This window comes from Talpa europaea (assembly GCF_964194135.1).
Source record: "Talpa europaea genome assembly, chromosome: 4".
NCBI lineage: Eukaryota > Metazoa > Chordata > Mammalia > Eulipotyphla > Talpidae > Talpa > Talpa europaea.
The window spans coordinates 86,402,494-86,426,215 of record NC_140070.1 but is presented as its reverse complement, the minus strand read 5'-3'; the positions used below and the strand labels follow the sequence as shown (position 1 = coordinate 86,426,215).

General features: G+C 38.6%; 1 protein-coding gene across 1 annotated transcript in view; it reads right to left on the bottom strand.

Annotated features, from left to right (window-relative positions):
• CMSS1 (cms1 ribosomal small subunit homolog) overlaps positions 1-23,722 on the bottom strand; it is a gene marked incomplete at both ends in the record, with an annotated part of 345,000 nt that overhangs the window by 34,033 nt on the left and 287,245 nt on the right. Inside the window, one exon of the mRNA XM_084232392.1 lies at positions 1,077-1,165. Coding sequence (XP_084088518.1) covers positions 1,077-1,165 — 89 coding nt within the window. The remainder of the gene's footprint in view (positions 1-1,076; positions 1,166-23,722) is intronic.

Genomic DNA, 23,722 nt, shown 5'->3' with positions numbered 1-23,722 from the left:
ATCCATTCCTCCATTTCATAAATCAGCGTCCATTCATAAATCAGCGTCTCCATTTCATAAATCAGTGTCTATTCTGGGAAAGCCTCTGTGCTAAGCTGTAGTGATGTACAGGTAGACTGCACTCCACAGGCACAGCCTGGCTCGGGGGTCAGGACCTCTATGTGCCCCTCCATGCGGCAGAGGAGCACAAGTTGATTTCTGTGTGAGCTCTCCAGCCAGGGAAATGAGGCTAGGTTTGGAGAAAGAGGTATGTGCATTTAGCCTGCCTAGCACTTGGATTCTTCAAAGCAATTTGTCAGTGACATAAATTAGAGCAAGAGAAAGATGGTTAAAAATGGGCAGTAAAACTTTAAGCTTTTGGAATGAATTGTTTTTCTTAGCAGAAAATAGCAATGACATATGACCAGCAAAGCACAGGAGGACTTGATGAATCCCATTTTCCCCAAGTTGAAAGAGGAAATACAGGAAAAAAGGAAGTGGAAGCAAACATAGCCTCAGGGTCTGGCACACAGCAGCCAAGGTGCCCTGAGTCTGGCATGTAGCTCTCTGAGCATCAGGCTCATTGAAAAATTAGGTAACTTAGAGAGTGCATGCGAGGACCATGTGAGTCACAGTGCCTTGCACAGTGCCAGTGGTGACTGACAAATTAATAACAATAAAAAATTCATACTATGGACCATAATGTTGGGTAGAAATGAGGTCTTGGCAGCCTGCTGGCAGCATGGCATAGCTCTGTAATCATGTGTTGGTTGTTTTGGTGTGGGGATAATACTGCATATTTTTATGCTATTTGTACCCAAAAGAATAAGACTAGATTTTTGGTGAAAATGTGGCATACGAATCTAAGATATCATTATTATAAAATACATTTATATTGTAAAAATATATTTACATTGTAAAAAAAGTTAGGGAGAAAAATAAACCTTGCTGGTTTATAGTTAATAAAACAGGGCCTTTTCCAAAGCAGAGAAGGTAAAATCTTCTCTTTAATTCAGCAGTAACTGATATTTGTCACAGGAAGTACTGTAGAGGGGTAAAAGAGGCTGATTTCAGACTCCAAAAGTCATGAATGTCACCTGTTTGGCTTTCTTTGACAGGACAGGAACTGGAGCTATCTCCTGTGGCATCATTTTGGCATCTTGTCCTCCTTCACCATCTGATGCTTCTAGGAAATATAAAGTTAAAAAATTAGGAAAGTGTTTCTGTTTGTCTCTTTCCCACTGCTCATGCAATCTTGGTACCAATTTGCTAGAAGGTTCTATCCCTTGACTTACTAGTTCTACCTTTAGGGAGCTGAATTTAAGGAGCGCATCCAAAATGAAAAGAGAGATAGCAGCACCAAGATGGCCATCATTTATAAAAATGTAAAACTGAAGATTACTGTCTTAACTAACTTTAGAGAATAATTATGGAACACTCATACTCATTTTACAGATTAATTAAACTCATTTTTATATAAGAAAGTTGAGGTTTATAGGAGTGAAGCCATTTGCCTCAGACCTTCCACCTGGAAACTCAGATTTGTTTGAGTCCAAGGTCTTTCCCACAGTGATAGGACTTGCTCTGAGAACCAGCCAGCCCTTCATACCTGGTGCTGACCCCAGGGGAATGTTAGAAGATTGTGATAGAGGGATTATATATAATAAGAAATTATTTTGAAGTTCTTAAATCTTTCAACAATTGAAAGAAAGGAATTCTTTATCAGGGAAAAGAAAAATCTTAATAGTTTTTGTTTCTAAAGATCTCTTGAAGAAATATGGTAAACAACTATGGTCAGAATTCACATTTAGATTCAAATTAACCTGTCTCACATCTCATACAAAATTAACTCAAAGTAGATCAGAGGATTAATTATAAAACTGTATAAACTTTAGGAATAAAGAGGGAAAAAGCTTTAGTATTTATACATAGAGTTCTTACTTTGATACCAAAAATAAAATCAAAAAGAAAACTTAATAAATTGGACTTTATTAAAATTGAAAATCTTTCCTTTGCATAGGCCCTATTAAGAGAAAGCTACAGAATGGGAGAAATATTTGCAAACCACATATCTAACCAAGGACTGACTAGTGGTATAGACAATATAAGGAATTCTTAAAATTCAAGACAAAAATAAAATTGTATTAGAAAGTGGGAAAAGACATGAGCAAACATTTCCCTGAAAAAGAATCTAGTAATGGCAAACAAATATACAGAAATATTTTCCACATTATTAACTATTAGGAAAATGCAAATTAAAACTACAATGAGATAGCACTATAAGCTTATACCAACATCTATCATTAAATAATGCACCAATACCACATGCTGGTAAGGATTCAGCAGAAAGCAAAACATGCCACCCCCAAAATGTGCTACTGGGCTTATTTTCATATTTAGTTCATAAAATTGAATTAAAGTTACTTAGGGAACACTAATCCTTCTCTGTGCCTTGGAAGCAGAAAATAAAATCTCCCATGTGAAAAATACCTTCCCTGTACCGGGAGGTAGAAAGATGTCCTTATCACCATAGAAAGGGAACTTAGGGGCAGGAAGACTGTATAAACAAACCTTGCTACCCAATGTGTATCCCAAGCCAAACATTGTTTTGTCAATTCTTCACAAATACATTGTTTGTCTAGAAGGCATAAAAGATGCCTGTTTTGGTCACTTCTTTGAGTCTTATATGAAATAAATTGTTGCTCTCCTATTTATCTATCCTCTGTCAGATTAATTATTGGACAAGTGAAAGAACCTATAAGAAAGGAAAATTTTGTCTTTCTCTACAGAGAAACGGGATCACTCATGCACTGCTAGTGGTAATGTAAAATGATAGTCATTTCCTTTCCACAAATGGAAAATAGTTAGGCAATGTCTTAAAAACACAAACATGTAACTATTATACAACTAAGCAATTGCACTCTTAAGAATTTATCCCAGAGAAATGATATATTTAATAAAAAAAACTTCACCTGAAGGGTGACAGCAAGAAATCTTGAAACAACCCAAATGTCCTTCAATAGGTGAATGGTTAAACACATTGTGGTTTAACCAAATCATGGGATACTAATCAGGTTAAAAAAAAAAAAAAAGGAACTACCCTTGCAGGCATCAGTCTAGATGAATCAGTAGAGCACCAAGTGAAAAATTCAATCCAGAGGGGTCTCCCCGGTGGCGCAGCGGTTGAGCGCTGAGTTGCGAAGCTGCCCGCAGCCTCTGCAGTGCCAGTTCAATCCCCGGCTGTTCCCCGGCCACCGGAGGAGGGTCTCACATGGCGCGCAGACCTCCCCTGCGGCCCGCTGCTCCCCTCAGCAGTGTACTTTGGTCCTTCTACCTGCTCTGCTCCCTGCTCTGGCTCTGGTGAATTCTCTCACCCTCCCGCGCTTCTGACTGTACCCAGTGCTTGAATAAATAAAATAAATAAATAAATCTTTAAAAAAAAAAATTTAATCCTGAAAGGTGATTGTGTGATTCCATTTATGTTCATTTTTGAAATCACAAAACTACAGAAATGGAAAACAGAATAGTTAAGGATGTGGTGGGCTGGAAAGGAAGTGGGTCTGACCACAAAGGAGCAACAAGAAGGGTCCTTGTGGGGATGGAAATGTTCTATGCCTTAAATGTACCAATGTGAATAAACTTGTCTGATGTTATCCTATAGTTTGGCAAATTGTTACCATTGGGGGAATCAGTGAAGGGTACATGCCATCTCTCCCTATTGTTTTCCTACAATTGCATGTGAATCTGCAATAATTTCAAAATTAAAAAAAAGTTTAATAAAAAAAGAGTCTTGAAAGGAAATCCATCCTCTTCTTCAGGAAGCCCAAAATCATTATGCTCAAAAAGTTAAGTGTGTGTGTGGTTGACTGTGGACTAGTCTAGAACATCATCCTGCTACTGGGGCACTTCTTCATTGTTGTTCTGACTGGGAGAACCAGGAGGGTGGTGAGGGTCAGAGAACCGCAGTTAACACAGAGAGCCCTTGATGGTCTTCAAAAAGAAAAGCTCTGAGAGTAGGGTGGCCACATAAAATGCAGGATGCTCCATTACTTGAACTTTCAGATAAACACTGAAAGCATTTTTAGTATAGGTACATCCCAAATATTGCACAGCATACTAAAAATTACTATTTATATTAAATTCAAATTTAATGGGGTGTCATGTATTTTTATTTGCTAAATCTGGCAATTTCACCTGGGGGACTTCCTTCCCCAGAAAAGGCCATATTCAATTTTCTTATATTGGCTTCTATCCATGGGACCTACTTTCTCTTAACCATTCTCCAACCTATCTTCCTTTGGATCTTTCTAGGAAACTTAAGCTGACCACACAGTCCTCCTTCTTCCTTTTGTCTCTGCACTTCTCCACTTACTGTACCTTGTAAATTAATACATAATTTATCCTTTCTCACAGAGTGTGATGACATTGCATATGTGCTAGGCTTCCTCTCCACTGTGACTGTAAACACTCTGCAGGCACCCATGAAAATCCCAAATACTTGCTTACAGTTGACTGGAAGTAAAAAGCATCCCCATATTTATTTTATTTATATTTTTATTATAAAAGTAATATATATTTCCTCACACTGACCTACACTATTATTAGCTTTAAAAATCACTTTAAGATAAAAAGGATGAACTATAAGTAGTTATCAAAATTAACCCATAAAAATCTAGAGCAATACTCCTTTTAAAAAAATTCCGTATTTCTTCTCTGAAGAGGAAATGCAAATGGCCAACAGGCATATGAAAAAATGTTCAACATCACTTGTCATCAGGGAAATGCAAATCAAAACTACCATGAGATACCATCTTACACCAGTGAGAATGGCACATATTAAAAAAACTAGCAACAACAAATGTTGGCGAGGGTGTGGAGAAAAAGGAACTCTTCTGCACTGTTGGTGGGAGTGCAAACTGGTCCAACCACTGTGGAGAGCTGTGTGGAGATTTCTGGACCTACTAAACATAGAGCTTCCATATGATCCAGCAATTCCACTCCTAGGTATTTACCCAAAGGACACAGAAACATCAATTCCAAAGAACACCTGCACCCCTATGTTTATAGCAGCACTGTTTACAATAGCTAAGCTTTGGAAACAACCCAAATGCCCAAAAATAGATGACTGGATCAAGAAGATGTGGTACATATATACCATGGAATATTACTCAGCATTCAAAAAAGATAAACACATGCAATTTGCAGCAACATGGATGGCGCTGGAAGGGATCATGCTCAGCGAAATAAGCCAAAAAGAAAAAGAAAAATACCGGATGGTCTCACTCATAGCAGGAATCTAGAAAACTTAAATAAGGGACCAGGAAAATGAATAACTATAAGAAAGTGAAAATCAAAATCAACAAAAAACTATGAACCAGAGACACATTTAGGGGGGCGGGGGCGGGATTGGAGGGATTGGGGCCAGAATGGGGGGGCTGCAATTGTATGGGGAATATAAAAATAAAATTTATTATTTAAAAAAAAAGCACCAAGAAATTACACACAAACACATACACCTATATACACACATGTACATATATGAAGGGGTTACAGACTATAGAGAAAAAAAAAAAATTCCATATTCCTGCTTTGCCCAGAATCTGATAACTGAAGAGTGCAGTCTGTATTTAAGCAATCTACAGGGAAATAACATATTTTTAAAGGTACGTGATTCTTATGCAACAGAAACCCATGGGAAATATTTAAAATACCTTATTAATCAAGTGCTCTAAATTTGAGTTACTTCTTGTTCCAAAAAATTATTTCATCTGAAACTTTTTAACATATAAAATGAGATTATATCATATCACCATAGGATAGGTTGGCTATATTAGTTGTTTCTTTAGTCTGTGATATTTTTGGTCCAAGAGATAAAAACACTTTCTGCAGTAAGGGTGATAGCTCTGTGATTTCCATTAAGAGATTATTGGAAGAGCAGTAGGTTGGGGACCCAACCTACCCTGCTTGGCTCTAGTACCCTAGTCCTCTACAATGACTGGCATTTGAGGAGGTTAAGCCAACCCTATACCATTTAGTATCAATGGCTTACTCAGTCCAGGGAGTAGAGTCATTAGGACTCACCTTATCTACAATTCTCTGAGAGTTTGCTTTAAGATGGGATTTGATTCAACCTCTTTTCCAAAAGGAGTCAAGAATTATATACACTACCCTTTGACAAAAAGAGCAAGCTAAGATAAAAGGCTGCACTTGTCCTCCCCTTAATCCCTGTGCTATATCTTAAGTGTCTTCTCCTACAATCTGTTAACGTGGTGGGTTGTAAAAATAGGTTGTCCAATGTTAAACTATTCTTGTTATTCCTACGATAAAAAGCAATTGGTTGATGTGGTTTTTTTAATCAGTTTTTTTTTTTTTTTGGTTAACTTTATTTGGACATCTTTCATCTATGTCCAACTGAGAGTGACATAATTTTTCCTTTCTGGTTTAGGTATGGAGGTTGTATTACCCTTATAAAAGAGCTGGGAAATGTTACCTCGTTTTCCTTCCTCTGAAATAGTTATAGTTGAGATAATCTCTTTCCTGATATTTGGTAAAATCTTTCAGTAAGACAAGTAGTATTCTTTTTTTTTTTTAAAGATTTATACATTTATCCATACATACAAGAACCAGGGTACAGGCCAGAAGCGCGGGAGGGTGAGAGGATTCACCAGAGACAGAGCAGGGAACAGAACAGGCAGATTGACAAAATACACTGCTGAGGGGAGCAGCGGGTGCGACAGGAGAGGTCTGCCGCACCATGTGGGACCCTCTCTGGCTGGCCGGTATCGAACTGGCGCTGCAGAGGCTGCGGACAGCTTCACAGCACTGCGCTCAACTGCCTGCACCATCAGGGGAGGCCCAGAATGTAGTATTCTTTTGTGGTATGTTTTAATTTTTAAAAGCTATATGATTATTCATCATTTTCTATTTCTTTTTTAGCTTACTTTTGGTAAGTGATGTTTTTGTTAGGATTTAACTTTTCAAATTTACTGAACAGGACTGATCACTATATGTAGCTATAGCTCCTATTTCTTTCCTCCCATTTTTAATTTGCACCTTCTTTCTTGTTCAACTTTGGAAAGGTCTTTCTTTAGAAAGAGATCATGTTCTACATTTATAGATGCCTTTAATTACATCTTCGATTTCTATTACACTAAATAATGTTCTTTAGGAAGAATCCATTGATTTTCTAATTTTTCTAATTGAATATTTTGCCCACTTGTTTTCTTTTTTTGATGTGAGCTTTAAGGCTATCTATTACCTCTAAATATAACTTAAGCTGAATACCATACATCGTAATACAGTCGCATTTTCATTATTGCCTAATTCTAAATATTTCTTAAGTTTCTATTATGATTTTTCTTTGACCAAGAAATAATTTAGAAGTGTATTTTTAAAATTCCAAACACATCTTTAAGGCTGTCTTTTTGTTTGCATATGGTTAGAAAAATGGTTTGCATAGCACTTATTTTATATCTATTAAAACTTTATTTAATAGAATAGGGATCAGCAAACGTTTTGGGTAAAGGAGCATATAGTAAATAGATACACTGATTTTGTAGAATAACTATCAGTGACTATTCATTCTGCTGTTGTGTAAAAGCAGCTTTAGATAATGTGTAAATGAATGGGTATGGATTGTTCTGATAAACTTTCTTTAGGGAAATATATTCAGCCTGCATCTGGTCCACGGCCTATAGTTTGTGAAATCTGATTTAGTACACAGTCAATTAAAAAAATGTTTCCAAGTGTTTCTGATAAATGTTTCTATTCTAAAACAGTTTCTAATTGTTAGGTGCAGAGTTCTATATATGATCATAGATAAACTTATCAATTAAGTTTTTCAACTCTGTTATATGTTCATGAATTTTATCTGTTTTGTTTATTAGTGATGTGTGCATTAATATTTTCTACATTTATTTTGAATTTGTCCATGTTTTCTAGCAATTCCATCAATATTTTTTACATATCTCAGAGATACATTAGATACATGCAAATTTAGAATTGCTACAGTTTCCTGTTGAACTGCTCCTTTTATTACAATGTTGTGATCCAATTTTTAAAAAGTCACAGTGCTCATTTTAGTTCAATTTCAATTATTTGGGTTGGGGGTGGTTCTTCTATATTTCTAGAGGTCGTCAACTGTTCTCTGGGAAATCTAACTATACACACTGAAACCTAATGCTGGAGACATAGCTGTACTTCGACAGTCTAGTAATATGCTAAAATTACTCATCCCTAGGAGCAAGAATGTTTTATTTGGCCAGGAGAAGCAGTGCTGGGAACTATTCTTCAAGAACCGTGTTCCCAGCTCATTAAGGGACTCCCACCAGCATCACTGAGAAAGAATACAATTCCCACATCTAAAGACAAGACCCTGTGAAGAGTGAACTCAGTGAAGGCCTTAAGGCCAAGCCAGCAAAACAGAACTCAGGGCAGGAGAAGGAGGAGGGGAGACAAGGAAAGTGAAGGGGAGGTGAGGAGCAAGCTGTGAGAAGTGCAGCCAATGAAAAGAAGGGGCTCTCAATTCTCACCCCACTTATACTAATAGTGATCACCTCTATTTTTATTTATTTTTTTTTAATTTTTTTTAATAGAGGCATGTTTTTATTTATTCACTTATTTGTTTGTTTGTTTGTTTTGTTTATACATGCACTGGGTACAGTCAGAAGCACGGGAGGGTGAGAGAATTCACCAGAGCCAGAGCGGGGAGCAGAGCAGGCAGAAGGACCGAAGTACACTGCTGAGGGGAGCAGCGGGCGGCAGGAGAGGTCTGCGCGCCATGTGGGACCCTCCTCTGGTGGCCGGGGAGCAGCCGGGGATTGAACCGGCGCCGCAGATGCCGCGGGCAGCTTCGCAACCCAGCGCTCAACCGCTGCGCCACCGGGGAGGCCCCTCACCTCTATTTTTATTACCTCTGCACACTTTTCAAAATAATTATATGCCATAATTAAAAAATAAGTACTTATAATCAATTAGACCATGCCAGAAAAGAACCCTACTATCTTTACTCTGTGTTCAGAATGCCAGCTCTTCCTCCATCCTTATCATCTCCCTGTTTCTATCAAAATCTTATCCCCATTCTCCAAAATTCATCTCGGATTTCACTTCCTTTGTAAAGACTCTCTAAAAGTAGAAACACTACCATTTTAGGTCAAGAATCTAGCAAGTAGTTGCAACTTTCATGGAGGAAGGGAAATGTGGGGAAAAGGAGAACAACCTGCACATCAAGAACCACGAGTTTAGTGGTAGGAGGAGCAGCAAACCTAAGGCCAAGTTTGTTCTGCCCAATCCAGGGAATCTGGCTGTTTTGAGGAGGCTACTCAGAGAAGCTATGGCAGGTTCAACCTCAGTGTCTCTTGGCTTTTCCTGGTCACTGAGTTCCAGGTCTGGCTGCTGGGACACAGGACCACTCTTTCATAGGTTTGTGGGGGTTCCCTGGGCTTAATGGTAGCCTGGTGTATGCCTCTCAGGTTTGGTTTGGTTTTTCTTAACTATTATCATTTCCTTTTTGCTTTTTTTCTCATATACAGCAAGAAACTGGGGATTATTATCTTTCTACCTTAAAGGCTGCTTAAGATCTCATTTCCCCTTCTTGAAAAGATTTCACAAGACAAATGCTTCTGAATGTTAAGTCCCTGTGAGTTGGTTCCATCAGTTTTCCTGTCATTCTGAACTGCAATGGAGATTCCTTTTCCTCTTTCAATTCTGCCCTTTTTTAGTGGCAACTGCCATGGACTAGTTTGCATTCCAATAATGCTCCTATTTTCATAGCTGAAGATGTCCCTAGCAACAGATCCAGACTTTGCTTACAAAATATGTTGCCAGTTCCCAGAGAACACTTTAAGGTTAGAAAATTTGGAATAAGATGGCAAAACTTTAAATTGTGGTTGCTTTATGTATCCTGAAATTTTGAAAGAAGGTTAAGTATTAATACATACAAGATTTCCCTAAAAACTACATGACAAAAGAAAAATGCTTTGCCTCCTTTCTGTGGGGAGCTAAAATGCTATAAATTTTTCTGTTTTCAGTTTACATACATGTTAGTGAAACTAAATCCTGAAGGTTAAAACATTTTGACTGTTCCAGGTTAGTAATGCTTTTTAAATTAAAAAAAAAAAAACAAAACATGGGAATGTTTTCTCAAGAACCTCTAGTCTACATAAGGGGCAAAGCAACTCTGCTGGGAACACTCACTGCCCACAGTGGCTGCATAAGGGGCCTCTAACATCACAAATCAGGTACTACAGCACCTCTTCTACATTCAGGTTATAAAAATACAATGCAGATCACATGGACATCACAGGACAACTGCAGAACAGGTACCTACCTGCTGTCTATCCTGGAATCAGGCATTTTGGGCCTTATATCTTATATTCTTTTTAGCTTAAGAGGGGAAAAAAGTCAGCTTGGGGCAATAGGACCTCAACTGCAGTCTGTGTCAGAGTTCCATCCTTCTTCCTTGTTAATGTTTTAATGTTGGGTCATTTACATATTTGGGGGCAATTTTTAAACTGAGTAATTTCAATTTAACCTTTTATGGTTCACTTGTGGTGCTTTGGGTTTCAATATAATTGTTATAAGTTTATTGAATGAATGTCTTGACAGAGTTGGAAGCATTGCTATATAAATTACCCATTCCTGGACTAGCAACTAAAAATAATATTATTAAATCCTACATATATGGGCCGCCCCAGTGGCACAGCGGTTGAGCGCTGGGCTGCGAAGCTACCCATAGCCTCTGCAGCACCGGTTTGATCCCTGGCCACTGGTGAGGGTCCCACATGGTGTGCAGACCTCTCCTGCTGCGCCCGCTGCTCCCCTCAGCAGTGTACTTCGTCAGTCTGCCTGTTCTGCTCCCCACTCTGGCTCTGGTGAATTCTCTCCCCCTCCTGCGCTTCTGACTGTACCCAGTGCTTGTATAAATAAATAAATAAATCTTAAAAAAAAAAAATCCTACATAGTCTTTGTTTTGTGCAGAGCACTGTTCTAAATGTTCTCCATATATTTACTCATTTGATTCCTACATCAATTTTATGTGATAAGTACTGTTATTACCACCTCACAAAGTTGGCAACTGGGACACTTGCCCAAGGTTAATGAGAGAGAGTGCCAAGATTTGGACCTACACAATCTCCATTCAGAGCCTGCTCTTAGGCACTATGCATGCTGCCCCTCTAATTTGGGAAACCCTCTGATGATACTAGTTTCTAAGAAAGGTTTTGGAATCTATGGGCTTGGTGGACACAGTTTAACACCACTGTGCATGTTATTATATTTGAGTAGCACTCATTTAACTGGGGAAGAAGCTGCAGCATCTGGTGAGCAGCAACTCTCCTCCAAACCAACCAATGAACCAATCAACGAACCATTCATTCAGTTGAGATATCTGTTAGTAAGTCTCCTTCACCACGCCACTTCCACCCTATATTTTAGCTGGGGAGAAAATATGTTCTAAACCTAGACTAGTCCTGGTTTATGCTTGTCATTCCCATAACCCATTTGGTTTTGTGTCTGTCTTACTGAGATTGCTTACTACATTAATATGCATTACTACTTTCTAAGTAGGGGAATGGAAATGAGGTCATGCTTAGACTTACTTGAACCCTAAACTCTTTGCAGTATAACTGTTAACAAACAGTTCACAGAAAAGTGCTGTGTGTACAAATTATGGGAAGAGCCAATGAGAGGAGTGATGAGGGAGGTCCTAGAAGGCTTAGGTTCTAGTTCTAACTTTTGTGATCTTGGGCAAATCCCTTACTTTATGTCACACTTTCCTCGTTTGTTTGATGAAGTCATATTGCTGTAATTTATGATTCTCTTCTGGTTCATGCCAATTTCTATTAAAAATGTTGAATGCTCTGGACATGTCAAAATTTCCAGTGACGTGGAATGTTGAAGTATAGAGGGGTAGGGTAACATTTTAAAAAATATAGGTGAACATGGGCTGTAATATGGGTATGCGAGTTACATCATGTCCCCTGAACAGAAATTTCATTAGGAAAAGCCCATGAGGCTGGAGCTGGACCTGCTACTCACACACCCTTATTAGGAAGTGTTATCCCAAGGAGGAGAAATGTTACAATGGAAAAGCACACTATTTCTGTTACAGCTGCCCTTTGGCCTTCACAGAGACTTTGACTACTTATTAGATTACTTAATGTACAGCTTGTGAATCATTAAAAGTGGATGTAATGTTTGAGGGTCTGCTTCAGATTGCTTAACTTCATTACATAGCTTCTCAAAGGAAACTGCCTTTTTGTGTAGCTTAGGACATGGTATTTGTTGCTTCATCCTTAAAGTTTCCTACTAGTAAACTAAGCTTAAGGGTATTAAACTATCAATTAATTACCAATTACAAGAGAAATATACAGAAAGACATTTGTATTTGGAGTGACTTCAAGAACCACTACTTTGGGATCGCATAGAATAGTGTGGGATAAAGCTGAGACATTAATGGTGTAATGAGGTACACAAATAAGAGAGACTAAAATAAGTCATGATTTGGCAATACTATACTGCCAATTTAATTGAGTTATCATTAAAAAAATTACCCTTTTCCCTGACATAAAATTAGTAGTACTGTTTGTAGAGATTTCAGAAAATATAGAAAAGTAAAAATAAACAAAAATGTTGTAGTACTATAAGAAGATAGTTCTATTATAAAAGAGATCCACTATTATAATTTTGATAGATTTACTTTCACCTTCCATTCTGTGTGTATATAAATATATGTATTTATGTATATATATATATGTATATAAATATATGTGTGTATACACACAGGTACACACAACTTTACATATCTCAAATTACACATCATATACAAATACTTTATCTCTTAATATTATGATCATTTCTCCATGTCAGTAGTCTTTTTTTTTTAAGGATTTATTTATTTATTTATACAAGCACTGGGTACAGTCAGAAGCGCAGGAGGGGGAGAGAATTCATCAGAGCCAGAGCGGGAGCAGAGCAGGCAGAAGGACCGAAGTACACTGCTGAGGGGAGCAGCTGGCGGCAGGAGAGGTCTGCGTGCCATGTGGGACCCTCCTCCGGTGGCTGGGGAGCAGCCAAGGATAGAACTGGCACTGCAGAGGCTGCAGGCAGCTTCGCAACCCAGCGCTCAGCCGCTGTGCCACTGGGAAGGCCCAGTAGTCTTTTTTTTTAAAAAAGATTTATTTATTTATGCATAAAGAACTGGGGTACAGGCTAAAGGTACAGGGGATGAGAAGATTCACTAGAGACAGAATGAGGAACAGAACAAGCAGATCTACCTAAATACAATGCTGAGGGGTGCAGCGGGAGAGACAGGAGAGGTCTGCTGTGCCATGTGGGTCACCTCCCTGGCCGGGGATCGAACTTGTGCTGCAGAGGTTGCAGATAACTTCACAGTGCTGTGCTTAATCCCTTGCATCACCAGGGAGGCCCTATGTCATTGGTCTTGAAAAACGTTTTAATGTCTATTTATAAATCACTGTTTGCTTATACAGTATTTAGTTGTTTTTCTATTATTACTTAGCTTATTCCCAAAACTTTGTCACTATAAACATTGTAATAGATATGTTCATAACAATTTATGTCTAAGAGAAATTACATTGTAAAAAGGTATATACATATATATATATCTATACATAGGTATCTTATTAACTTCTAAACTGTTTTCCAGAAGTTTTCAATTTTTAAGTCACTGACATGCATAAAAATATTTCTCTTATCACAATCTAGCAAGTATTTAACTTTAAACACTGCTAATAGATTAAAAAAAATTATGTAACATTTTAATTTTCATTCATTTACTTATGGAGTAAATATTTTACTTTTTTTGTTAGTCATGTGTTTTTCCTACACTTTAACCTTTGTTCATTTGTCAAGCAGGATTTTAATGTTTTCCTTATAGATTAGTAGGAACACTTTAATGTTAAATGTAATTTTAAAAGTTGTTTTATCTTAGAATTATTTTGATCAATAGATGTTTTACATTTTAATGTGATCAAATATATTGTATTTTTTCATTGCATTATGCTTAGAAAAGATCTTTCCATCCCAAAATAGACACTTTTATCTAGTTTTTTATAAAATGATTCACTCTTTTCTTAAAATCATTTAACTTAAATCCTATGGAACAGATTTGTTTCATGTATAAATGAAGCTCTAACTTTATCTTTTCAAATATTTAGTCAGTTGTCCTAGCACCTTCCCTTTCTCACTGTCTTGTTATGGCATTTTCATTTAATCAAAACAAATATCAGACATATGCTAGGATCTGGCTCTCTTGCTCTGTCTGTGAGTCTTGTATGGGTACCATGCAATAACATTATTAAAAAAAAATACTGAGCTTTCTTTTTTATTTTCCTAAATCATAATCACATTGGGGTACAAGAAATAAGAAGACAGGAGTGCCAGACTTGTGCCCAAATCTGAGAGACATGGGAAAGGGCCAGGGATGAATGGTGGTCAGTAAGGATATAGGGATAGAGGTTAAACAGGTTCTCAACAGGATCTCACATTAAACATCAGTTACTCAATAGATGTTTGGCTTTGGACAAGTTAACTCACCTTTTGGTGTCACAGTTTCCTTATAGTGTCAAATGAGCTTGTTTAGAGGGTTAAATGAGGCAGTACAAAACACTTAGGGCAATGAATGGCCCATGTAAACATTATTATCATCACATAAGTGAAGTATCTTTCATCTCCCTTATGCCAGTGAAGCTAATCTTTCTAAGGACACCAATGTTTCCTTGTCATATCAACATGGTACAGGGATTAAAATAACAGAGTCTCTAGAAGGCTCTCAGGCTGCTTGGACTGGAAGGAACCCTACTCCTGTCATTCACAAGCTATGTGACCTTTTCTTTTTTATTTTTTAAAGATTTATTTATTTATTCATCTATTTATTTATTTGTTTATTTATTTATACAAGCACTGGGTACAGTCAGAAACGCGGGGAGGGTGAGAGAATTCACCAGAGCCAGAGCGGGGAGCAGAGCAGGCAGAAGGACCGAAGTACACTGCTGAGGGGAGCAGCGGGCGGCAGGAGAGGTCTGCATGCCATGTAGGACCCTCCTCCAATGGCCGGGGTACAGCCGGGAATCGAACCGGCGCTGCAGAGGCTGCGGGGCAGCTTCGCAACCCAGCGCTCAACCGCTGCGCCACCGGGGAGGCCCCACAAGTTATGTGACCTTAAAAAAGTTACTTGCTCATTCAGCGTCTGTTTCATCTTCTATAAAATGGAAATATTAATAGTACCTACCTTCTATGGTAGGGGTGTGTGTGTGTGTGTGTGTGTATATATACATACATATATATATATATATATATATATACACACAACTATAACTTGGAGTCCTAAACACATAATGTGAAGGACACCTGAATGAATACAGATTGTTTAGCATAGGCGGGCACACAAGAAAATTTTCAGGACATGGCCATCACAACCACCATCTTTCTTGCTTGCCTTAGGGCACCTGACACTAAAGTCCACCCTCAACTTTTTGACACATTTTCCTTTGTTTCCTGGTACACTGAGATTGGCTCTCAAGTCATCACTTCGTGAACTCTCTCTTTTAACTGATATCCTCCAAGACATCCTCTACTACCCTTTCTTTGCTGATCACACAGCTTCCTTTTTCTTTTTTTTTAACACTGTTTTTTTTTTTTAAAGAGGCATGTATTTTATTTATTTAGTTAGTTTATTTATTTGTTTTGTTTGTTTATACAAGCACTAGGTACAGTCAGAAGCGCGGGAGGGCGAGAGAATTCACCAGAGCCAGAGCGGGGAGCAGAGCAGGCAGAAGGACCGAAGTACACTGCTGAGGGGAGCAGCGGGTGGCAGGAGAGGTCTGCGCGCCATGTGGGACCCTCCTCCGGTGGCCGGGGAGCAGCCGGGGAGCAGCCGGGGATCGAACCAGCGCTGCAGAGGCCGCAGGCAGCTTCACAACCCAGCGTTCAACCGCTGCGCCACCGGGGAGGCCCACAGCTTCCTTTTTCTAAATGATGAGTTGGCATGGTTTAGAGGACTAGATAGATAACAACTTAAGTCTGTAAGTCCATGATCTCTGCCACAATTATATGTTGAAAAATATGAAAAAATACATATTGAACAATTGTGAGAAATATTCACTGAAAATATGTAAATGAGTGGGCACAGTTATATCACAATAAAGTTTTATAAAAACATGTAGTCAGCCCATGGGTGATAGTTTGTGGCAGCTCAAGCATCCCTTGATTAGAACACTCATCACTTTGCACTCATCACTTCCCACTGTGCCGTGTGCTACCTGAGAGCAGGGAGTCCCTTCATCTTTGCAATGTACTGCATGTAGCGTAGTCTGGCAGAACCATTCAATCCACATCTGCTGAAACACTGAATGAAATGACCACATATCAGTCTTAATAGTTTAAAACTTTGTTGTGCTATAAGGAAGAAGGCATTTCTTCCAGGTGAGCCCTTCAGTAGCTCCCAAAACAAACTATAAAGAAGACCTCATGGCCTGTATAACACACTGAAACATCTAATAGAATTAATCTTTCTTTACCAAATGTGAGAAGTAAATTTAGGTCCAGGAAATTCATAATTTCAAGGACCAAGTAATATTGCAGACGTCAAAATAGAGCTGTCCAGCGTGATCTGTAAAACAGGATACACTTTATAGGAATTGAGAAACAGCTGTTTTCCCATTTCTATTTTAAAAGGGGGAATAGGCTATAGGGCTCAGGGGTACATGCAAAGCATATGGAGAAACTTTATTTGCTTAAAGAAATGTGACAGGGAGTGGGATAAAGGCTCAGTTTTCAAGAGATAATGTCATGGTGGGTGAAATTCAGAGGATAAAAAGGGTATATTATAGACTTATTTCTGCACTGTGATTAATGGGAAAGGAAACACCAATAAACACTAAAAGGAAAAAAAAGAAAAGTAAAGTTGAAGCTGAAAAGAACTGAATATGCTCTAGGGTACTCACTACCTCAGAACCCAGTATCACTTGCAATAATAATGACTTTAGTAAAACAAATTTTAGATAAAGATGACACTGGTTTAGGGAAAATTTGGAAACTGAAACTTCAGTCAAAAGTAACAATGTGAATATTGAGTTTCTCCAAATATAGTGCAGAGGCTCCTTATAGAGCTAAGAATACCTGGAAAATATATTAAATACTCTGGGGGAGAATTTCAGACTTCTGGAATATACTTAGAAATAGGTAACAAAGAAGCATGTTCAACTTTTTCTCTTCAATTTCCATGTTCAAACTTAACCAGAAGTAATATTTTTAGTATAATTAAACATTTGCTGAACTCTTTTTATGGGAGATTACTCATTTTATGTGACTCAACATATTCTCTCAAGTAGCAATTACCAGACAGCACTCTTTGGAATTTAAAATCATAAAATCATTATTGCTGTGGGAAAAAAAAGGACCTACGATTTTCTTAAAAAGAACAAATTTAATGGTACTTTCCCTCAGTTTTCTACTTCCCCTTCCCTCCTGAAATTTATGAAAGGATTCATTATGTGGCTACAGGAATATTAATTCACTCATTCGTCAAATATTTAATGAACACCTGCTATGTACCAGGTACTGTGCTAAGCCCAGATGAAGCAAGACAAATAAAATATGGTCCTTATTCTGAGGAGCTGATAATATGATGAGAATGACAGATGTGTACAAAAACGCAATGTGATGTTATACTGATGGAGATATAAAGTGGTCAGGGACTTGAGGTGGGAGAGGGTTGTACTATAAAGGGATAGCACTAGGGTTTTCTAAGATTATAGAACTATTTACATTCTGATTGTTGTGGTAGTTATATCAATCTATAGGTGTGTTAAAATTCATAGACCTGTATGTTAAAATACAAAAAGGCTAAGTTTATTGTATGATAGTGTAGGGTAAATGGTTTTCAGACTTTTATGCCCTCCCACCATTAGGAATGCCCTCCACCATTAGGAATGCCCTGCCTGATGGGGCACCTGCAGTTGTTACATTGTTGTAAGTTATGCTGTTTACTTCTGTGGGCCATGGGAGCAGTATTGAGATATCTGCCAAGAGAAGGGGAAGCAGAAGAGGCAGGAGAGAGAGAGAGAGAAAGAAGAAAGAAGGCCAGAGGAGCCCAGAGTGAAGACTTGCCTGGGGCTTAGGGATGTGCCAGGGGCTTGGGGACCTACCAGTCTCCTGGCCCTCTGGCACCCCTCCCTGCCACGTACCTTGTTGCTGCACTACATGTAAAATCTCAATAAAAGCCTGAAAAAGCCACCGAGGGCTCCAGGACCCTTCCTTTACCAGTCCCGTCTGCTCCTATCATAGAAAACCTGCTCAGTGCCACTACAGTTAAAAAAAAAAAAAAAAAAGCAACAAAGTGACAGATGCTTGTCAATAGGAGAGCAGATGTATAAGCTATGGTATATTCATATACTGGAACACCCACTGGGCAATAAAGGGAATGGGCTAACTGCAACTGCAATAGCTGGATGAGTCTCACAAGCAGTACTAAGGATACCATGAAGTAACCCCCTGTGGGATTCATAGGGACCAAATGGAAGGGAATCTCAGGGAACTTTCAGGTGAAATGTTCCAAGTCTTGATCAAAATTGATTGAACAGTACGCTAAAGATCTGAGTACGTCAATAAATATAAATTATACCTCAATAAAAACCAAACATTTAACTGACTTGGCTTATCTTCTAAAATGTAGACTTTTTAATGGTGTTTAAAGTTATAAAAAAATTAATAACCTCTCTGCCATATGGTATCATTTGCTTTTTAAGATAAACTGAAATTTCTTTCATTGTCTTAATGAAATAAACATAATATCCAATAATAAAGCTTATGACTAAGATAATTATAATGCAAGCTAAAGAGCAAGGAGCAATAGTGGGGGGGGCAAGGAAAGGACTCTGTATGTTATTGGGGTGAGGCTCTGCTGGTGTGTAGCAGAGAAAGCATTCAGAAAGAAGTGAATCACATTTGGATGTTGAAGAAAAAAGTAAGAGTTCAATGCACCAGGAAAACTTCAGGAAAGATCAGGAAAGGAAGAACATTCAAGAACATGTGCAAAGTCACAGATGTGAGAAAGCTGGGGGAAATCCTTCTGGCTGAAATGCTGTGGGAAATGAAGGTAAATGAAACTTTCCAATCTCAGTACAGACTGGAAAGATCACCCCCATCCCTCTGCCACCTCCTAGTGTCCTGGTGCTGAGCACTTTATGTGGATTCTTTAATTTAATCCTCATGATCATTTCTATCTTTTAGAGTGGAAGCGTGGCAAGGCACAGGGCCTTACCCAGCTCCCTCAGTCATTATGCAAGGGCAAACATTCTCACACAGATAGCTCATCTTGACATTACACTGCCTCCTATCTGCCATGTTGGGGAGCCAGGCCTCCATCGTGGTGTGGATCTGACTGAAGGAAAACTTCACCTGACTAGACTATGCTTTAAGTAGATAACTGGCCTCTGACAAGGTTGGATCATTTGGGCTGTGGTTCTCAGTCTTTTATTCTGCCTCACCATAGCTATCTTTACACCCCATGCCTTCCTCATTCCACAAGTATACCCACTGCCAAGAAGTTCTGATTTTGTACTAGGTTAGCAATGAGTGATGGTTCTGTAAGTTTTCTAAGTGGAAGACAGTATACTCTTGCACTCCCCAAGTTAAATGAGAATATGTATGAAGCAGAAATGCCATACTGGGGAATTCTGAGCAGATACCCTTACCAATTATTCCAGAAGATGCTAAAACACTAAGATTAACAGGATTTGCTGACCAGGTTTTGGCGATGATCTGGATTTCTTTGCCCCAGAACTGGCTTAGGAAGGTAACTCTGTCAGGCTTGGAGGTTTCAAAACCAATCTTGGAGAGAACATGGCCTCCAAAGAGTTTCTAGGATTATGATTCTCTGCTGGGAAGACCCTAAGAAGGCTCTCAGAAGTGCCTGAGCCCTGCTCTCAGAATAGATGATTCTGAGGAAAGTGCCTTCTAATTGGACAGAGATGATTTGGTCAAGGGTTTTGTACTGGAGAACTGCTCTAATTAATAATGGCATAAAATAATAACAACAAAGCTGCAGAGAGCTTTGTTAATATATAAAGTATGTTCACATTCATTATGTAAACAAAATTTTGAGCCCCACAAAAATGCAGAAAGTATTTTGTGGATGAGGAAACTGAGGTTTAGGGAGGTTAAGTTGCTAACACCTGTGTTATTTGCTGGTTTGTTGTTTTATCTTAGTTCCTGTCTTCCCTCTTTGCCCAACTTTCTTCTTTCACTTTTAACAAACATCAAAGTTTTAGCCATCTCATTCTATGAAGGATTAAGGCAACTAACAAGGTTGTAGAGAAAGTATATAGTATAAATTAAAAATGGGAGTGAATATGAAATAAAAATTAAAATTAAACCTGGAATCAATACAAGAGTTACAATAATGATGTTATAATGATATAAATTTGCTGTTAATGGAGCACATATTTGATTCTAAATTTCTAGGAACCAATGTGAAAAAAGCTTGGTCACTATTCAGAGTATCCGTAGGCCAAAACAGTAATGACAATGGCAAAATAATTGATTCCTCAGTAGAAATACAACTATTTTAGGTTTTTAATAATCACAAGTCAGAAGGAAAAGCAACTTTTTTGATATCAGCTTTAAAGTAGGCCTTAAATGGTGATTCTGGCTTCACACTGTCTTTTAAGTATACAAGAGAAACCATGTCATGTTCTTGAGAACATGAAAAGCTTAACATTTCTCTGAACTCATGTAGCAAATGCTGTTAACAGAAATCAAAGGTGAGACCCTAGTGAACTCATTAGTTGTTGAAATATTTCCAGGACCTAGGGAGAAGGGCAGGGTGACTACACACTTAATACAGTGGAAGAGACAAAAATCCATGCACCATGGTTGGGGAACAAGCAGGTCCTCAAAGAGATGTTTTCTCTTATTTTGTAAATTCTTTTAACTTCATGATTAGGACTTTGTGACAAATATTAACACAACTTTTTACAGTTTAAGCTCCACATGATGAGTGTTTTTAATACAGAAAGCACTATTCTGAGTGCCATTTTCTATGTTGTACATCTTGCTTCATTCAGGTCCTAGGGCCAAGGTTTATTTATATTGGCTGTTTTCTACTTTCTTCACTCAATCCTCCAGTTTTCCCTCTTTTTTATGCCAAGGAACAGACAGAGTTTCTCCTTCTTATAATTTATATATGCAGAAAATATATCCAAGTCAGGAATGCCCCTTTCATACACAGGAAGAATCTGGGGCCACTTGACTCATCGACAGGACAAGTCCAGAAATAGAAAGAGCAATCTGGCTGAAGGGAGAGACGAATGGAAACTTCTAAACCAGCACACAGCTAAGGTGCTATGCCACAGGAAATTAACTCTCTGAGGTCAGCGATTAGAGTCAGGTTACAGCCCAAACATAATTCTGCCTGCTAATTACTGACTCATTACAATATTTATTTCATTGAGAGAAATGCCAAGCCTTGACTTCCAAGAGTGGGTTTGAGCAGCAGATGGAAGGACGTAGACAGAGAAATAGCAACCTCTTTCTTTACAAATCGATGTGTCTCCCAGACCCCTAACTGAAATGATTGTTTCCTGTCTTTCTAAGTGAGGGATCAGATGTGTCTTGCTCCTCCCTTTCCAGCAAAATGAGGCACCTGAGATCACAGAGCTCTTTAGCAAAGTGCAAAAGATGACCGAAGGAATTGAATTATGTGCTGTGGTGAGAAGCCCTGAGGTGAAAGGGTAAGAAAACCACTCTTTGTATGGGAAAGTAGTAGCCAGGGCAGGAATGGTATGGCTAGACTGGTGTAGCCAGCTTATGTATGTATCTTTGGATTTCTGAAGACTGTCCTGAAGATCTGTCCCCAGTAAAGACGTTCAGAGTGGCAGTAAGAAGGAATGCCAATGACCAGATGGAGAGGTTGGAATAATGAGAATAATATGAACAGGAATGACCTGAAAATACAGGAAGTGAATTAGGAAAACAGTCTGCTTGGTGTCAAGCAGCATGGGAGTGAACATGAGGGACTAACAATTTTTCCACTTTACAATGGTATGAAAGCAATACTTATTTAGTAGAAAACATACTTTGACTTTTAACCTTTTCTAGCCTAGAGAGTGCGGTATGACATTCTTTTGTGATGCTGCAGCAACAGTAGCAGCAGCTCCTAGTCAGCCACACCACGTGAAGGTAAACAAGTGATATTCTACAGGCTGTTTTTCACTTTCAGTACAATATTTAATAAATTACAGGGATACTCAACACTTTATTTTAAAATAACCTTTGTGTTAGATGATTTTGCCCAACTTAGGCTGATTTGTTTTCAGCACATTTAAAGTAGGTTAAACTAAGCCATGGTGGGTAGCTTTGGTAGGTTAGCTATCTTAAATGCATTTTCCACTTTCACTATTTTCAATTTATGATGGGTTTATTGGGCTATACCCTCATTGTACGTTGAGGAAGAGCTGTAGTCAATTTATGAACTACTGCCATCAAAAATAATAAAAACAACGCCTAATATGCTGAGTGACAGCTCTCTGCAGGCACTACACCAAGGGCTTTATGTCCATGCCCTGGCTGAGGAGTGTTGGACCCTCCCTTCCCATGTGACTCCCAGGTTGCCCTTTGCCATTTAGGGATGTTTTTCTTCTGACTGTCCTTGATGTTCAAGCAAACTACTGGTACCTGAAGAATATTGCTGGATGGAGAGAACTATGAGAGAACCACCCTATGACTGGTTTGCTGTAGTCCCTGAATCCATGAGGCTGCTTAGTTCAGGGCTACCAGCTGTCACCTGGAGGCATATGGGAAGGGTTGAGCTCCCCAGCCTTTTGCTTTCCTCCATCATTCTCATTTCTGTCCCCAAATCGACACATGGTGAAAGAAAAGACGGGAAAGACTGATGCCTATAGCTTAAGTGTGCGATTTAATGGCCAGGAACCAGACTTGTCACATGTAATCAAATCATCATAGTGTTGGTGACAGAGTTAAGACAGTTGAAAAAACAGTTGCTATTCCAACTTCCAATTTTCAAGTTATTGTTGGGGCTGAAGTTTCTCTCACCTCAAGAGTTTTTATTTTGGAAAATCTCCAAAGCACACTTTTAGCCATATTCAAGTAATTGAAGCATAAAAAAACAGCAACGTTTTTCAGTCACATTAAACTCTAACCAGATGCTCTTAAAAAGTGTTTTGCCTGTACACACCACCTTTTATTCTAGCAGAGAGTAATTTCATTCACCCCTTAACTGTACCCACTACAGACTGAAAATGCTAACTCTTTGAGTCATGGTAAGCCACTAACACATCAATGACACCATCTCCAGAAAGGAAGCGAAGAGGACCCTATACATTTTTATAATTCTCCCTTTCTACTCACACCACTGGGAATCCAAGTCAAATCACTTAAAAATTTACAGAATACCTTCTGTGTACCAGAAACAAAATTGAAGAACAGTGGGAAGAGCTCACTGTTATGTATTTAACCCATTTGAAAAGTGAAACCAATGTGGGATTCCTGTACAATGTGGTAGGGCCAGGGACCTAGCCGAATGGCTCACCTGCAAGACATTGCTTCTGGCATCTTTTCTGCTAATAACCACCAGGCAAGGAGAGAAATAGTTTGGACAATTAGAGGAAAAGCAATGTGAAGAAAAAGTAATGACAGGTTGCCAAAGTCGATGAATTTTCGGGTTGCCACCCTCAGGAGAGCCCCAGAGCAGGGCCTGGTAGTA